Source organism: Haliotis asinina, chromosome 2 (genome assembly GCF_037392515.1).
Source record: "Haliotis asinina isolate JCU_RB_2024 chromosome 2, JCU_Hal_asi_v2, whole genome shotgun sequence".
Lineage (NCBI taxonomy): Eukaryota > Metazoa > Mollusca > Gastropoda > Lepetellida > Haliotidae > Haliotis > Haliotis asinina.
In genome coordinates, this window is record NC_090281.1 from 100,006,856 (window position 1) to 100,024,602 (window position 17,747).

The 17,747-nt window shown below is 43.5% G+C and overlaps 1 protein-coding gene across 2 annotated transcripts; it reads right to left on the minus strand.

Moving 5' to 3' along the window:
- Window positions 1-4,293: 4,293 nt before the first annotated feature.
- LOC137273061 (uncharacterized) lies at window positions 4,294-11,990 on the minus strand. Of its 2 annotated transcripts, XM_067805510.1 has the most exons (3): window positions 11,889-11,990; window positions 11,715-11,789; window positions 4,294-6,538 (listed from the first exon to the last, which is right to left on the minus strand). In XM_067805510.1, exon 3 carries the CDS (start codon window positions 6,518-6,520, stop codon window positions 5,576-5,578), a length of 945 nt encoding a protein of 314 aa, XP_067661611.1. In that variant the 5' UTR covers window positions 6,521-6,538; window positions 11,715-11,789; window positions 11,889-11,990; the 3' UTR covers window positions 4,294-5,575. The 2 variants fall into 2 exon arrangements, with proteins under 2 accessions (XP_067661611.1, XP_067661610.1); XM_067805509.1 differs by lacking the exon at window positions 11,715-11,789 and having other exon boundaries at window positions 11,889-11,988.
- Between the last annotated feature and the right edge of the window lie 5,757 nt (window positions 11,991-17,747).

Genomic DNA, 17,747 nt, shown 5'->3' on the forward strand with positions numbered 1-17,747 from the left:
ATAACTTGGACTAAAGGCCTTGTATTGGTGATGCAGCGGCTGCTACACTGTTAGCTCACAACTCTTGGTAACTTGGAACCGTGTCCCTGGAACTGTGGCACGTGTACTCTGTCTACCTTCCACACAATGACAAAGAATAGCATGCGTAAGGGATGAAATTACTTCCTATAAATGAGTTGAGTTGGTTTGACCATTTCTTTATCCACTGTACATGTTTAAACTGAAAACAATAAAATATGTCGAAGATTACAGCAAATTGGGGAGAACATGTCGACACACATATGTTTTGGGCTGTTGCAAAGAGGTGTATGCTCTTCAATACTGCTTCATGATACAATTTCCCCAGACCTACAGTGTTTATAATAATTAATAATTAAACAGAATGGATCTATTACACGCACGCACGCACGCGCACGCGCGCGCCATCCCAACCCCACACCCATTGTGCGTTCAAGGGTAAAATGGGCAAAAACGAGGTGTTTATACTGGTATATTTATACTGGTTTATACATGTCTGAAAGTCCCAGTGTATTGAATATTAATTGTACATCACAAGGAAGGAAAGCACTAGTTGCAGTAATGGCTTCGTGTGATCTTCTAACACGTGTGAAGGCTAAATATAGATACTGAAATTAGTTTCATGAAGCTGTTTGACATGCAGGGTTTTCTGGACTGTCATATATATCTGTGTCACATGCATTGTGTCCTGTAGTAGTGCTGTCATATATATCTGTGTCACATGCACTTGATCTTATTGTCCTAGACTGTCATATAAACCTGTTTCACATGCATTGTGTCCTGTAGTAGTGCTGTCATATATATCTGTGTCACATGCATTGTGTCCTGTAGTAGTGCTGTCATATATACCTGTTTCACATGCATTGTGTCCTGTAGTAGTGCTGTCATATATATCTGTGTCACATGCATTGTGTCCTGTAGTAGTGCTGTCATATATATCTGTTTCACATGCATTGTGTCCTGTAGTAGTGCTGTCATATATATCTGTGTCACATGCATTGTGTCCTGTAGTAGTGCTGTCATATATACCTGTTTCACATGCATTGTGTCCTGTAGTAGTGCTGTCATATATATCTGTGTCACATGCATTGTGTCCTGTAGTAGTGCTGTCATATATACCTGTTTCACATGCATTGTGTCCTGTAGTAGTGCTGTCATATATATCTGTGTCACATGCATTGTGTCCTGTAGTAGTGCTGTCATATATATCTGTGTCACATGCATTGTGTCCTGTAGTAGTGCTGTCATATATATCTGTGTCACATGCATTGTGTCCTGTAGTAGTGCTGTCATATATATCTGTGTCACATGCATTGTGTCCTGTAGTAGTGCTGTCATATATATCTGTGTCACATGCATTGTGTCCTGTAGTAGTGCTGTCATATATATCTGTGTCACATGCATTGTGTCCTGTAGTAGTGCTGTCATATATATCTGTGTCACATGCATTGTGTCCTGTAGTAGTGCTGTCATATATATCTGTGTCACATGCATTGTGTCCTGTAGTAGTGCTGTCATATATATCTGTGTCACATGCACTTGATCTTATTGTCCTGGACTGTCATATAAACCTGTGTCACATGTACTGTGTCCTAAACTGTCAGAAATATGTGTCTCACATGTACTGTTTCCTGGACTATTATAAAAAGCTGTGTCACATGTATTGTGTCCTAAACTGTCAGAAATATGTGTCTCACATGTACTGTTTCCTGGACTATTATAAAAAGCTGTGTCACATGTATTGTGTCCTAAACTGTCAGAAATATGTGTCTCACATGTACTGTTTCCTGGACTATTATAAAAAGCTGTGTCACATGTACTGTGTCCTAAACTGTCAGAAATATGTGTCTCACATGTACCGTTTCCTGGACTATTATAAAAATCTGTGTCACATGTACTGTGTCCCGGAATGTCAAATATACCTGTTTCATGGGCACTGTGTCCTGGACTTTCATATATACCTGTGTCACATGATCCGTGTCCTGGACTGTGATATATAGTCTGGTTCATAATTATTGAGAATTTTTCTTCTTACTTTGAGCTATCCTAACACCTCAACTGATTCACTGATACTTAAAACTAAGTAATGGTATAAGGGAGGTAACTCTTCTTGGCCTACTGAGTATAGTACAATTAGAGTTACCTCCCCTGAATTTGTAGCAGACGTCATTTTCCTCAGCACTGTCAACAATGTCTGCTGAAGATAAAAGAAGGTTGATTTTTGGGTTGTGTAATCAAGGAATGGATGATGTAAATACATTGGCAGAGAGAACAGGAACTCCTCTTTCTACTGTGTATAGGATTAGGAAGAATTTTAAAGAGGGAAAGGATTTTGGGCACCAGAAAGGAGCAGGGAGACCCAGAAAATTGGACTTCTCAGATCGCGTCCGGCTGGGAATTTTAGCGTCTAAAAAGCAAAGGGCAAGCATCTCCAACATCAGGTATGAAATGATAGAAAGGGGATCAACAGTTGTATCAAAATCTACAGTTAGAAGAAATTTGATTGATCTTGGATGGGAGAAAAAGACTGGAATTCCTTCTCCTCTCATGAAACAAGAACATAAAGACAGGCGTGTTGAGTGGTGTTTGGCACATGAATACTTTGACTGGGAAAATGTGATTTTTTCTGATGAAAGCTCAATATGGGTATATCCCAATAATGTGAAAATATGGACAAAGTCTGCGTCAGCACCGTTGTATCGACGACCTAAATACAGCCCAAAGTTTCATGTATGGGGAGGCATATCCTTATTAGGAACGACCCCGCTGTGTGTGTTTGAGGGTAATCTGACAAGTCAACGCTACACTAACATATTAGATAATTTTCTCCTTCCAAGTGCACATGTGTTTTATGGAAATGACTGGCTTTTGTAGCAAGATAATGATCCTAAACACACCGCAAAACATGCCAAGCAGTGGTTTCAGGAGAAAAATGTGACTGCATTACCATTTCCTGCATATAGTCCTGACTTAAATCCCATTGAGAACATTTGGGGGATGATGAAGGAATGTGTGAATCAAAAGGGGTTGACAAAAATTGAAGACATGAAGAGAGAAGTGGTCCGATACTGGGACAGCATAACTCACGAGACACTAACCTCTCTGACAGGAAGTATGCCTACCCGTCTTAGACTGTGCCGTGAAGCTCAAGGAGACTTGATAAAATATTAAATTGTTACCTACACAACATGAAAAGGTCAGTTCACTTTCACAATACATTCAATATTATCTGATTTGTTCTCGTTTAATAATATGAAATGCTTTAGCTATTCTCAATAATTTTGAACCATACTGTATATGTGTCTCACATGCACTTTGTCTTGGTCTGTCATATACATGTGTGTCACGTGTGCTGTGTCCTGGACTATCGTATATAACTGTGTCACATATACCGTGCCCTGGACTGCCAAATATATCAGTGTCACGTGGAACTGTCTTTAAAGTTCACGTATGTCATACATACCGTTTTCACTTGTACTGTGTAAGGGTCTCGGTCACATGTGCTCAGCACAGTTGACAAGGGCTATTAGTACAACCGCAGATATCATAGGGCGAACCAGCATGAGGTGGTCGGACTTCGTTAATAAGACAGATACGCCAGTAAAATCACTCCGTGTTGCCCATGAAAAATGCATGTCTTTGTTATAAACTGGTCTGAACAACGTTCGCGTTTCTTTAGTGATAGATAACAAATAGGAAATCAAACTGTGTGTGTGTGTGTGTGTGTTATATCCCGCTTAGGTAACAACTCATTATTGTTTTACTGACGCTACTGTGGTAGTCTGTAAGCGGACTTTTCAACTTCTGTATTTGCTTTTGTTCACGGTTTGTTGAGTTATCTACGTTGAGTGTTTCGGGCGCCATTGTATGATTCAAAATGATATGTGTTTTGCGCTATCTTTCAACGCCTACCTTAAAGCTCATCATCTTTAAGAAAGCATTAAAGACCAGATCTTCACGTTACGAATAAATACAAAAAACGTATAAATGAATTAAACCTTATATATGGCCAAGATTAAGTTTGTGACAAGTCATTATTTAGGATAGGACGTTAATAGACTAAGCGTCATGTATATGGGAGCCTATTTTTCCTGGGAAACGTTTTCATCTGGTAAAGGGGGAGTGATTTGATACTGAGATGACCTCCAGATTGACCTGAGATCGTCCTGCACCGGGAGAGGAAGAGGTCACCAATAGCTTGTGGTGGTCGTCACAGGATGACCGATTCAGGGTCCACAGTTCCTTGATTCAACAGGCGTAATGCAAGACAGCAGATTGGGTAACATATGTGTATTTATTATGTATAATACATAGTTCTAGTATGTGGGAAAGACAGGAGCAGTATCGTACATTGTCTATTCTATGGACGGACATTTTGTTATGATGTTTGTTTTTCTATCCTTGTTATCCTTACTTCTTACCATTATTCATATAATGAATCATAACCAGTGTTCTATATATCATATATGCAGTGCACATATCACTTTCGCCTAGCAACCATTGTTTCTGTATTTCGTCGTCAATGACGTCATTATACAACTGAACGTGAAGTGTTTCACTGGACAAATATACATGAATAACCTCGATAATAATACGACCTTACTACGCCCGCTTGGGCAATGCAAATTTTCACTCTCCTTTGTATTACTCATTTGTTCATGTAATAATTTCTATATCTCACAACACGGAATGTGAAAACGTAACAGTCAGATTGTGAAATCAGTCGTTTCGTGAAGTGACTAAACATTTCAATCATTTCTTGAAATGACTAAGAGGGTCGGCCATTTCGCGTCATTTTTAAAAACAATCAATGTACTTCAATCAATTCATGCACTATCACTTAATAACTTAATCTACAAAAATGGATCACAATTTCAACATCAGTGTTTCGTCACTACTAGTTAAAACTATAGTGGCAGCGACGGTTGGACTAAGCATTTACACCTGTTTGCCTGACACTTGCTGTGTCCAGAGCAGCCCCACGTCACAAACCTCTGTCCATCACATATAGATAAAATGAAATTTCATGAAATGACGGAAACGTATAGATTAAATAAATTGTCTAATATACATAAAATACATATGTGGACTCCTCATGTTTGAAATGCTCCACGTGTTAACACTCCAGTCTTGATAGTCACAAATCTCTAACATGTTAACAGTCATTTCTTTTGTGACTTTGGGACGTGAAATATGATGTTGTACATTGTTACACGATGTAAAGTAAACATGAGGATAAATACATTGCAATACTGACAGGCTATACTCATTGGATAATAATGATAATACTAGTGACAAACTTGACAAGATTACACTTGTTAATTATTTCCACCAATATGCTACTAAAGGAGTAAAATTCATATTGGAAAGTAAAAGAAGTCGTTCTATAGGGTTGGAGTTATTGAACAGTCTTGATCATGTACGTCCACGAAAAGCAGAAACATGCAAAGTTTCTTTACGGGTATTCTGTACTTTCTGTTGCGATTCAGAATCACTGCCGATCACAATGAATACAATGAACAGGAATATCCATCTAAACGTTCAAATACTGTCAGGTTCAAGAGGGAAAAGAATTCGGCGTCTCTGACTCAACAAGGGTTTCAGCAGTTAGTGGAGACTGTTCATTGATCCTGTCCTGGCTGCTCTCCCTCTCTTGACCTTCACCTTCATGGGACTTACTTTCAACATTGGAACAACTAGTCACATCACCAGGAGAGGTAACATCATTCCGTTTGCTTGCTTGAAGTTCTCCTGAGCTGGTGCCTCCCGTGTCTCCAACCTTGTCACCGATGACGCTTTCTCGTTGGAGGCCCTCGTGGTGTGAACTCCCGACACCTTCATTCACGCTATCTGGTTGATCTGGCTGGGTGTTATCGTGCTGTAGTCCTGTGTCTGAACTCCCAACAACTTTCACACTGTGTGCGGGCGCCTCATTCGTTTGACCTTCACTGTCAGCAATTTGATCAGTGTTGCCTTTAGCCCGCTTCACGTTTTCCACTGTTTCTTTGACGGAACCACTTGTTTCTGTCAGATGATTCTCTGTTTCTTTAGCTTTCAGTTCTGCTTCAGCTTGACCATCAATCACCTTTTCCACAGCGGTGAAATCTGTAGTATCGTCTGCTGCCTTGTCGTCTGTTGACGTGTTAGTTTCGTCTGCTGGCATCTCGCTACCGTCTGCTGCAACCAGCACAATGACTGCCCTCGCCTCCTCCCGCGGAGCCTCCTCTGTCTGTTTGCTGCCGAGGTCAATCAGTTCACTGACGAGGGTGGCTGACGACACCCGCTTCTTAGTGGCTAACTCCAGCATGTCTTGCTTCACTTGGTTCATGGCTGTTTTACCCTCCGGTGAAAGGGTCTCGGAAACCTTGAATCTAACGCGCCGCAACAGGATACGCTGAAGCTCCCAGATTTCCTCGGAAGACAGTCCCATGAAGCGTTGGAGTGTCTCCTCGAAGGTCGACACGTACTCATTAAACTCCGCCTCGGTCATTTTGTCCCCCATATTGGCTGTGCAACCCGTCTGAAACAAACAAGCATAGATATACATCTGTACATTTCATTCTGTTACACAGCTTGTCACAAAGCTTCTGTGATTTTTGTGCAACGTTTCAACACTGTACCTGTACTCCATCTAGGAACGCTTGTAAAACTCCTCATCTACCTGAAACCACTTTGCTCTTCATATGGAATATCATTACTTATTTATACCAGATACTAAGCCTTGTGTTAATTATGTCACAGTATACTTTACACGGGATCGCCATAAGCGAGAAACCTCTATATACTGACTGGTTACAGGGATCCGAGTCTGGCTTTAAAGTAGGGTTAATGATATTATGTTGTCAATCATCTGGACCTTTACCGCTGTTAAACCAATGCCAGGTTATGTCGTACAAGACGTCAACACAGTCCGGGTTCTTGATGCACTCGGCTGGAAGGCTGTCAATACTTGAAGCTTTTCTTAAAATTTTAGACTTGTGATTGCATTTTCTACTTCCCTGTGTGTAACAGGAGTGTTTAGGAAATCGCATGGTACAGCATCACATGGGTCATTATGCAAAGAGTATATATTTCACTTTTCCACCATCATTGCCATTCTTTGTCACAGACATCATCCCAATGTGATTGAGGATCGCTGCACCCGAGGTGATATGGGCCCCTGTGTACATCACTCGGTCCCTTTATCTACTTACATGTCTGGATGTACGAGGTGATATGGGCCCCTGTGTACATCACTCGGTCCCTTTATCTACTCACATTTCTGGATGTACGAGGTGACGTGGGCCCCTGTGTATATCACTCGGTCCCTTTATCTACTCACATGTCTGGATGTACGAGGTGACGTGGGCCCCTGTGTACATCACTCGGTCCCTTTATCTACTCATATGTCTGGATGTACGAGGTGACGTGGGCCCCTGTGTATATCACTCGGTCCCTTTATCTACCCACATGTCTGGATGTACGAGGTGACGTGGGCCCCTGTGTATATCACTCGGTCCCTTTATCTACTCACATATCTCAATGTACAAGATGTTCTGCCCCTGTTCGACAAGGTTGTCGTAACAGGGACTACCTATCTTGCTTCAACACAACAATCGGATCCAAGCTGGTACTGTTGTCTAAGATCAGGCTGAATACAGAGTGATGTGATATTACTAATTTGAAAATCGAAAAATAAATTTAAACAAATTATGCCCAACAAGACAAAAGTCCTTTATCATAGGAAGACGCTGTTACCATGTTAACAAGGCGTACTCCCGACTCTGCCAAATGCCAGAAAGCAACACCCCTTTGTGAATGTTATCCTGACACCGAACCAATCACCCACAGACTCGGAACGACGCATGCCCTCCCTTTTGATGCCAACCACATCCTCAGATACATGGATCCATCTGTTAACAACACCAACCTTGCGTCACGGAGTCTGTGCCATCGTCTTTCTCGGCCACCCTGTGGGGTCTGTAGGTCGCTGTACCTTGTGTACGTTCACTACGCATGTGTACAACAGTTCTATAACGAGTACAGCTCTCATACAAACACGGTGCTAATGTTCGCCATTCAACCTGTGTAGTAGGTCAAAAGACGAACCGCCTAATCGTCAGAGAGGTGAATCTGTCTTTCAGGGTGTCGAACAAAAGAGTTCCCGCGAAGCTGGTGACTGGTTGTATAAAGTGGCATGGCCATATTGCGTTACACTTGTTGAGAGGACCTGACAGTTTTATTGTTGTTCTGGAAACCTAAAAAATAGTAGCCTGAAAGTTATGGTGTTTATCTCTCGTGGGACAATGGTGATTGAATACTGCTTGTTCACAACCGTCTATATTGGTCAACATCTTAGCCCCCGACGGAGCCAACACCGCACAAACGTGACGGATTGTGTTCTTAAGTAAACGAGGAACATAACTTTAATCTGTCTTAATCTATTGTCTGTGTACATGACAAGAGAAAGCGAGAGAGAGAGGGGGGGAGGAAGGGAAGAGAGAGATCGGAGAGGAAGGTTGAGAGAGAAAGAGAGAGAGAGGGAGGGAAGAGAGGGGGGATGGGGAACATAGAGTGAGTGGGTCGACACACGTAGAATACCACACACGCCACACAATCAACACAATTTACAGAACCCTCACCACATACAACGCACCACAAATATACCCACACCACCACAACATCCCACAAACACAACACAACACACGGCCCTACAACTCACACCACCACAGCATTGCACAAACCAACACAACACACCGCGGCCACATAACGCATACCTCAACACAGATGACAACACACTTTCAAAGGGATACACACCGCGGCCACATAACGCATGCCTCAACACAGATGACAACACACTTTCAAAGGGATACACACCGCGGCCACATAACGCATACCTCAACACAGATGACAACACACTTTCAAAGGGATACAGCAACAAAAATACGACATGCCTCTCCACTTACACACCGCGCCACACCACACCATGCTCCACACAACACACCACCCCACAAAAACACACTACACCACACCATGCCACAGACTAAACTACACACCGCGCCACAACACACCATGCTCCACACAACACACCACCCCATAAAAAACACACAATACCACACCACACCACAGACTAAACTACACACCACGCCACACACTACACACCATACCACACCAAAATACACCAGAGAGTACACACCACACCTCACATTACACACAACACACTACACACCACACACCACGCCATATCACACCACACACAAGGCCATATCACAGCAGACTACACACTATATACCACACTATACTACACACCACACCACACCACACCACACACCACACCTCCTATAACACACCGCACCGCACCGCACCGCACCGCACCGCACCGCACCGCACCGCACCGCACCGCACCGCACCGCACCGCACCGCACCGCACCGCACCAGTGTGTGCGACTGATTCCTTGTATATCCTGGTGAATGACGATGAAAGCTAAATGTATGTCTGATACAATATGTCTGCTCACAACACAGTTAGACGCCATAAATAAAGTCGTTAATATTTAACGCTTATGGGCTTAGAATATCAGTATTGCCAGGGAGAGGGTGGTCCTTGGTCATCAAATAATGCTCTGGGTCCATAATAAAAATCAGTAACCCGCCCCAAAACACTTTCAGTCCACAAAGTATAACGCTTGTCTTTTAAGGCACAGCGAGCGGTGACAACGTGGTACGACAACGTTCACAGAATTCGACTTCTTTCAGCCCCGGTTCAGCGTGACGATCTAACACAAGCCTTTGAACCTGGTAGACATTATTCTCACATGTGCTCTCCGACCCAATCGCGCTGGTAGTTACTGCATTATAAAGCCATAAGCAACGATATCCGTAGTTTTCCTTTGTACATGTAGTGATAGTGGTGAGTCCCGTCTGACATACATTCAGAAACTAGACCAGTTAAATACCGTGCGTGCAGCGCGTGAGATGGTACATTGTCCATACAGGTGAGTGAGACGGTGTGTTGTCCATATAGATGGATGAGACGATGTGTTGTCCATACAGGTGAGTGAGATGATGTGTTGTCCATACAGGTGAGTGAGATGGAATGTTGTCCTTACAGGTAAGCGAGATGGTGTATTGTTCCAAAAGGTAAGCGAAATGGTGTATTGTTCCATAAGGTAAGCGAGATGGTGTATTGTCCTTACAGGTAAGTGAAATGGAGTGTTGTCCCTACAGATGAGTGAGATGGTGTATTGTCCCATCAGGTAAATGGGATGGTGTATTGTCCCTACAGGTAAATGGGATGGTGTATTGTCCCTACAGGTAAATGGGATGGTGTATTGTCCCTACAGGTAAGTGGGATGGTGTATTGTCCCTACAGGTAAGTGAGATGGTGTATTGTATTGTCCCTACAGGTAAGTAAGATGGTGTATTGTCCCTACAGGTAAGTAAGATGGTGTATTGTCCCATCAGGTAAGTAAGATGGTGTATTGTTCCTACAGGTAAGTGAGATGGTGCATTGTCCCTACTGGTAAGTAAGATGGTGTATAGTCCCTACAGGTAAGTGGGATGGTTTATTGCCCCTACAGGTAAGTAAGATGGTGTATTGTTCCTACAGGTAAGTGAGATGGTGTATTGTCCCTACAGGTAAGTAAGATGGTGTATTGTCCCTACAGGTAAGTGGGATGGTTTATTGCCCCTACAGGTAAGTGGGATGTTTGTCGGTACAAAAAAAATGAACATTAGTCAAATACACGGTGCCAGCAAACTAAGAATGGCATGCAGGGGGAACCTGGAGGTCAGGCACCTCAAGGACGCGTGTCAATGTAAGAGCAGAAAGTGAAGCACGAGACACATCCAGAAGCAGGGTTTGACTTTTTGTGGTTAATAAATGGGGGTCATCGGCTCCTGAAAGGACCAAGGGACGCCACTCTCCGGTTGAACTGCGATGCTTCACTCCTGTCAGACATCAAACTTCGTCTAGTGATCCATAATTAGATCGTTTTTTCCAGCAAGACGAGTTCTCTTGGTGACTAAGAGGAGGACCAAGTAGCAGTCGACTACCTGATCTAATGTAAACAAACCTGGAGGTCCTCATTACATATACAAATAAATAAACCATTATCGTCTCAGTCAGTAGCGAGGCTTAGCCCCAGTCCGGGCCCTGAATATCACAACACGAACGTATAGGGGCAGGCCGTGTTTGGCGACGGTGGTTGGACACCAATAATCATGAGAGTAACTTCAGGACATAAAGTGGTGACAGGTGGAATCCAGCACTTAATGAACCAACACATCAAATATTCAGTATGCACTCAGATGTGTTACGTCGTAACCCGAGGATCCGTCTATACGATCGGTCATATTTGTCGTATTCATTTTGAAATAGATATACCGACGAATTTGCCACATCGTTGTCTGTTGCTAGTATTGTATCTGTGGAGGTAAACTCTATGGCAGCTGTCTATTGTCAGATGACCATCATTGACCATACGTGGAAGCACGTGGACGACTGGTCATGTTCTGATTTGGACGAACAACATACACTCAATGCTGTCAAAGCAATTACAGCTTCTGCATTGAAGTAAAGCTAACCAATACTGTGAAAGGTTTTAAAACTTCACGGTGAATCTAAACATAAAGCGCGTTGCCAAAGAGTCTACGCATCAGTAAACTGACAATGTGACACGCCTACAGACTCACAAGAAACGGTAAACATTACCTACCTATTGCACCGGCGTCGCCGCTAGTCTCTGGAATGCCTATCCCCGGGAAGATGGTATAATTTAGTTTTGGAATTTCTACAAAGAATTAAAAGAGATATCAGACGTCTCAACTATCTGACCCTACACGCCATTACTGCCACAGAAGCACAGTTTAAGCCATGTTTGAGTCCATACCTTACTGGGTCTGTACTGTGGGTCCTTTGCTGTCACACTGGGAGAAGTTCTGCTAGGTGTGTGGTCATTGTGTACCACCGGATCTGGAAGAGGCATAAATCTGTCTATAGTTGCATAACGGCGCTCACATGTTCTTTGAGGCGACACATGACCCACAATGGATGGCAGTAAATCCATGAGCGAGACATTGTTTACTTTGTGTGTTTATTGACAACATATCGCATGCTACCTCGTCTTTAGAAACTCTGTGTGAAACAACTGTTTATATGTCTAGGATTGAGTGGGGCTGTGGGTTAGCCTTGTAGTTAAAGCGTTCGCTCGTTATCCCGAAAACTCGGGTTCTATAGGTACAATGTTCGAAGCCCATTTCTGGTGTCGCCTGCTGTGATATTGCTGGAATATTGCTAAAAGCGGCCGAAAACTAAACTCACTCACTCTACGATTGAATATCACTGACACACCATACGTCTTCATACATCCATTCACCGTCCTGGGAATATAATGACGGTTTAATTTTAATTATGCATCTCATAAAAATTGTTGAACCCAAAACAACTTTATTACCAGGTCACTGCACATATTGAAATTAGACTGGAACAAACATGTTGGACAGATCTGTCCTGAGTGCATGTGAATATGTAGCCCTGTGTCTACCATGTGTTGTGGGGTAGCCAAGTTGGTAAAACGCTAGCTCGTCACGACGGGGACCTGTGCTCGATTCCCTACATGGGTGCAATGTGTGACGCTCATTTCTGGTGCTCTGCTTTAGTGCAATACTGCTGTCACATAGGGTGTGTTCTTATACTGCTCTCATATACAGTCCGACATATAGTCGTGTCGCTGGCATTGGCAGTGCAACAACAGTTGTTCCTGCAGCTCTGTGTGGAGTCCGACATATCGTCATACCGCTGTCACATACATTGCAATACGTCGTCATACCGCTGTCACATACATTGCAATACGTCGTCATACCACTGTCACATACATTGCAATACGTCGTCATACCGCTGTCACATACATTGCAATACGTCGTCATACCGCTGTCACATACATTGCAATACGTCGTCCTACTTCTGTCACATACATTGCAATACGTCGTCATACCACTGTCACATACATTGCAATACGTCGTCCTACTTCTGTCACATACATTGCAATACGTCGTCCTACTTCTGTCACATACATTGCAATACGTCGTCATACCACTGTCACATACATTGCAATACTTCGTCATACCACTGTCACATACATTGCAATACGTCGTCCTACTTCTGTCACATACATTGCAATACGTCGTCATACCGCTGTCACATACATTGCAATACGTCGTCATACCGCTGTCACATACATTGCAATACGTCGTCATACCACTGTCACATACATTGCAATACGTCGTCCTACTTCTGTCACATACATTGCAATGCGTCGTCATACTTCTGTCACGTGCAGGGAAATACATCGTCCTACTTCTGTCACGTGCAGTGCAATGCATCGTCCTACTTTTGTCAAGTGTATTGCTTAAAAATACATCGTCCCACTTCAATTACGTGCAGTGCAATACATTGTCCTTCTGTTACGTGCAGTGCAATACATCGTCCTACTTCTGTCACAAACAGTGTGATGTATATTCACATTGATTCCACTTTCAGTTCCATATTTCTTTGTATTGGTATCACATATGCATATCTGTATGTTTCCGCCATATGTAATGAAATATGTGTCGTCTTGCCCGTGTTGTCCAGACGAAGCTTTATCGCTATTAAACCCGCAATGTCACCATCAGCAACAGGAACATATGAATGCCAGCCCGCTTTCCTTGTTAAGACTGATTGTATACTCTTTGAACGCCGTATCAAGAGAGCTCCCGGTAGTCATCAAACCAGACTCAGGAGAAGTCATTGTATTTTGAAGAATGGGGATGAAAAGGGATTGAAACTGATCGATACGTCTGATCAGGTATTAGTTATTGATCTTTGCGCTAGTGACGACGCTATTGTCCTAACGAAAGAAACACTGACGTTACTGTATGAAACAATGTAGCCCCGTGAACTGTCAACACCGTGATTGCTGTGCCAACAATCTGACCCTCACCGCCAACACATAGACTCCACTACCAGCACCACGAACGCAGAGGCCGTACTACCTGCACTACCTACACACAGGCTCCACTACCAGCACTACCAACACACAGGCTCCACTACCAGCACTACCTACACACAGGCTCCACTACCAGCACTACCAACACATAGACTGCACTACCAGCAATACCAACACACAGGCTTCACTACCAGCACTACCTACACACAGGCTCCACTACCAGCAATACCAACACACAGCCTCCACTACCAGCACTACCTACACACAGGCTCCACTACCAGGACTATCAACACACAAGGTGCACTACCAACTCACTCACTGACTAGCAGCAACACTGCCAACACTATGACTGCACTATCACCCAACTGACCCTTCTTCGAATTGCGCATTCGATGCTCATGATTTTGATCACTGGGTCGTCTGGCCCAGACTCGACTATTTTCACACCGCAGCCAAATAGCTGGAATGTTGCTGGGTGCGGCGTAAAACTAAACTTGCTCACTCACTCACTCACTCGCTCCCTTCTTCGCGAGCTAAAACCCTAGAAGTACTGGTACAGCTATCAAAACTACTCTAGTACTCGAGGTGAGACCGTTGCTACGTCCACTACGACTCCTACGACTAATGCTGCTTCTACTACTATAGCTACTACTATTGCTGCAACTAGTACTGTTGATACTAACATCACTAATGCTACTATTTCAGTTCTAACAGTTCTGAAAATCTCGAGGCAAACTGATTGAATCAACCAGACAAAATATACGATTCTTACCTTCACCCGGCGTTCCAACTGTTTCCCGTAGAGAGCGGCGTCATTACCAATTCTCCCTCCACTGACTACCTCCCGGGGTAGTGTATACACACTCACTCCCGTTCTTCCCGAGGTTGCCTCTACAAGATCACATTGGATAAGCCGCTTTGTTCGGATTAAGCCATCACTGGGGACCATATCAAAATCCGTTCAAGTTTGTTCCCAAACTGGCCGTATGATCTTAATTCACATAATGTTTTAACCATAAAGACAGGATGTAAGAAACCAATCGAGAATACAACTGGGTAGAGAAAATATCATCACTCACATGATCACACAATAATCGTATAACATATTTGAAGCGACCCTTGTTCAACTCACGTGAGTTGCACCCAAATGTTGCATCAATTATTGATATCGATTACGTAGCGGATGTCTTAATGCGGCGATCGATCTGCAGGTATGCCTTAAGTTATGACCATCTGTCGTGCTGACCGGCACACTAATCTGATAATGAGGGGGTCACTTCTCGGTGTGATGGCCGCTGGGGTCTGGTGGGCGGTTCTAGTAAGACTGGACATTGATCTGGTGTATCAGTATTCAGGCGTTTGTTGTTGTGGCTGTTTCTAATGATACTGCAGATCGTTCCAAATGAGTCATGGAAACTAGGTCTTCGTGTGCTGCAGAAAGTATAAATCTGTTGTTACTGAAAGGAGCCTAGTACGTCTAGGAGATCCAGAACCTATGGGAAATCGAGACTTAAAGATCATGTAGGACTATTGCAGGAAGGGTTGGGTGGATGTTAGACTAAAACGGTTGAGAGGCTGTGAGGCAAACTAATATGAGAGTCTTTCCTAATGGTACACATTTTGGTCTTCATTATAAAGTTGATATTGTAGACTCCCATCTGTATCACGATGAGTACCTGTTGGAAAGTAGCTTGAAGCCTTACAAACCAGTGAAATTGGTGGACATCGTCTTAGCTGACGATCAAGATGATCCCCAAGATGTTCAATGAGCAGAACGCGCCAAGGCAACACGTTCGCTTTAACGTTGCGCAGGTGTTCTCCAACAATTCTGGCGTACATCGTTGTCGCGCTGCAAACGACTCCCGAATGAAGAGGACCACATACGGTCTGAAGACATCATCCCTGTATTGCAGATGTTTTTCCCGGATGACAACCAGTCTTGTTCACTTATCACAAATGCAGCCCCATACTATGTCGTGTCCTCCACGGAACGTATGAACTGCCTAAACGCAGTTTGGCGCCAGTCGCTCTCCTCCACGTCGAAAAAACTCAAACTCTGCCATCGTTTCTGAACAGACTTTCATCTGTAAAGTCTCAGCCAGTCACGTCGCTGCCACCGACCTACATGTTGTCCCCATTGCTGACTGCGTTGACGGTGCACCTAGTCGTGGAAGGACTACTGAAACTGTGTTAACGCCGAAGTCAGAAATCTATTCCTGATTTGCCAGATGTAGAGGCCTTCAGCCGGTGTCGCGAGTTTGGGTCCTCCTGACCGTGGGTGTTGTTGGGTCAGGTCTGTTTACTGGGAGCGGTTTATGGAAGTAGTGATGGTGGCCTGGCTACAGTGGAATGTTTTCACCAGCTGACATTTACGAAGCCTCCATATTGGACATACTGATCACCCTGTCTCGTTTAGCTTTTCGTAGGTCTTGGCATATTCGTGGTGGTTGTTTGGGTACGAAAAGCTTGTCTTGTGCATATTCAACATTTATGCCACAATCATGTGTGTGTGTGTGTGTGTGTGTGTGTGTGTGTGTGTGTGTGTGTGTGTGTGTGTGTGTGTGTGTGTGTGTGTGTGTGTGTGTGTGTGTGTGTGTGTGTGTGTGTGTGTGTGTGTGTGTGTGTGTGTGTGTGTGTGTGTGTGTGTGTGTGTGTGTGTGTGTGTTAATACCATTACTTTAAAAGTGATAACTTTCTTTTACCCGGTAGTTTCTTTCACTGTGGCACAATCTACGTTTTGTAGCCTGCTAATGGGTTGAAGAGCTGGAAGACCCATCTGGGTACAAGGTGTTGAACCCTCGCCTTCTGTCCCTAGCCCTCATATTGTTGGAAAATTGCTTAAAGCGACGTAAAACGTTATCCACTCACCCCGTATGATTATATCACGAGTGACGTCATTTAAACACAGTATTAACATTATTAGGGACACTCAAAGACCTTTTTGTGGGTACCTTATAGCTGGACAGATATTGTCGGTGAATTTTCGGAGCTTACTATATAGAGGGAACAACCCCAGCGTCGTGTCGTTTTGGTGAGGGCAGAAAGCAGGGAGTTGTGCAGGTTGCAGATAGTGCTGACAGACACGGTAATAGAGGGGGCAAATATGATATTCAAACCCATGACAGGTAGATGCGGACAAGATGCAAGGACTACACCACTTGGCCACCTAGCGTCTGGTCTGAATCTGGCTGGATGTATCTCATGGAAACTGATGATCAATACATTCCAAAATGAAGAAATCGCAGTGCTTGACTTCTCTCTCCAAACTCATTATGCTTGGCAGTTGTAGGTGAATTGTGAGCTACATATAACTTCAAATGACTGAAGCATTCGTAAAATATATTCCGCAATGTTTATTTACCATGTCTGTTGTCATATGTGGCACCTACCACCTTCACGTCTGCTGCATTGTACACGTAAATTTCATAAAGTCAGTAATTCGAAGGAATTACAGTCGCGGTGCCCAAATGATAGACGGTACACATTCAAACACATCACTGCCTCTACTGAATATTACCTTAACCAGTGTAGTACACTTACAACAGTGTCATACAACGAGTTTCTGCAACATACTAGAACATTACAGTACAGTAGTAAGTGACATAGATGTAATATGGTAAAAAATACTGTATTTTTATGTTGGCATTGTTTGAGGTGTTTTGTTTTAATTATAAAATATTAATTTCAAAATGTTAGGAACCTCTGGGGCATCCATGGGGGCTCCATTGTAATCAGGCTAGTCCCACACATCACAGGAGGGCC